General features: G+C 39.1%; 1 protein-coding gene across 2 annotated transcripts in view; it reads right to left on the bottom strand.

Moving 5' to 3' along the window:
• TRMT61A (tRNA methyltransferase 61A) overlaps positions 1-302 on the bottom strand; it is a 28,392-nt gene extending 28,090 nt beyond the window's left edge. Inside the window, exon 1 of one of the 2 annotated variants that reach the window (XM_019518512.1) lies at positions 88-302. In XM_019518512.1, coding sequence (XP_019374057.1) covers positions 88-258 — 171 coding nt within the window. In that variant the 5' untranslated portion in view covers positions 259-302. Of the gene's footprint in view, positions 1-3 lie in introns of both variants that reach the window. The other variant, XM_019518511.1, reaches the window with a different exon arrangement.
• Positions 303-1,288: the final 986 nt, after the last annotated feature.

The following is a 1,288-nucleotide window of genomic DNA, read 5'->3' on the forward strand; positions in this document are numbered from 1 at the left end:
AATTTGAGTTCTGTGGGGAAGATTCATAGTCCATAACTCTGGAGTCGGATGGAGAATAACTACCCACCCTCCTTTACTGCAGGTCACCTTTGAGCCATACTTTTTGCCTATGAGATCAGTGGAATGTCTAATGACACCATACTTAGTCTGAGTTTTGCTGCCATGCTGGACTTTCACAGGAAACATAGATTCATGACCCAAGAAGACAATAGCTGTGTCTCCTTCTTGTACTGTATCTCCATATTCAACAAAACTCATAGTGGCAATCTTGTAGCTGGCTGGTTATTTTCACCTAAAGAAGAAATATAACAAAGAGCATTACAACTTGAGACCATGACAGAGCCATATTTGGAGCTCTAAAGAGATAAAAGCAGGCAAGGAGATGGTAGCTGTAACTAGCTATTAAATTTCAGTGCACAAGTTCTAAGAACAGGCCTATTAAATAATGACATTTTGGTCTCTTCTGCCCCTATTCTTTGGTGTTTTGTTACTTGAGATATCAAAAAACACTGTCCAAAGCAAAGGCCAACTTTACAAGGGGAATGAACTGAACATCCATCCCTGATTTCAAAAGCTAAAGTGAAAACGTATGCTCTGTCAGTTGAGAGGTTTCAAATTTTGTCTTATTAAGAACCTGATCAAAGAGGCTAGCCCTACTTCAAATTATACTATTTAAAAATAGGCTACCTGGAACCAGGAATCCACCTGGTATAAAGTGCATGCAGTAACCTTTCTGTGATCCCTTTATGTAACCAAACATTTACAAATAGATGGCTTAAAACTGCTTAGACACAGTGGACACATCTACAAGTGCAGTAACACACTTTAGTTAATGCACATTAAATCTAGTACCTCTATTGTGAAGTACTAGGAAAATGCACATTTGCCTATTTTAATGCATATTAACTAAATAGCATTTTTTTTTTTAGTGTCACTTCACTTTAACACACATTAAAATAGACTAATGTACATTAAGACGCATATGTAGATGCTCCCAGCCTTCCATGAAATGCCATAGAAGCTAGGAGGGAAGGTTTAAGCTTGGTGGAACTGTTAAACGTTCAGCTACTTAATATCAATTAACCCTAGCTTCTGGCTGGTGACATTTTGGTGTATGATGTGTATATCAGAACTTGGACCATTCCTCGTTGCCGCATTCCTTGCTTTAAAAAGTAACCAGCGCACCCACGTATTGCCCATGGGGTTTGCACTGGTCTCTGAAACCATACGAGCAGTTAATGCTCCAAGTGCTGTGCACATGCTGCTGTTGCATGTTCTTCATGTTACA

Source organism: Gavialis gangeticus, unplaced genomic scaffold, assembly GCF_001723915.1.
Source record: "Gavialis gangeticus isolate Ggan-Ray unplaced genomic scaffold, GavGan_comp1, whole genome shotgun sequence".
NCBI classification, from domain to species: Eukaryota; Metazoa; Chordata; order Crocodylia; family Gavialidae; genus Gavialis; species Gavialis gangeticus.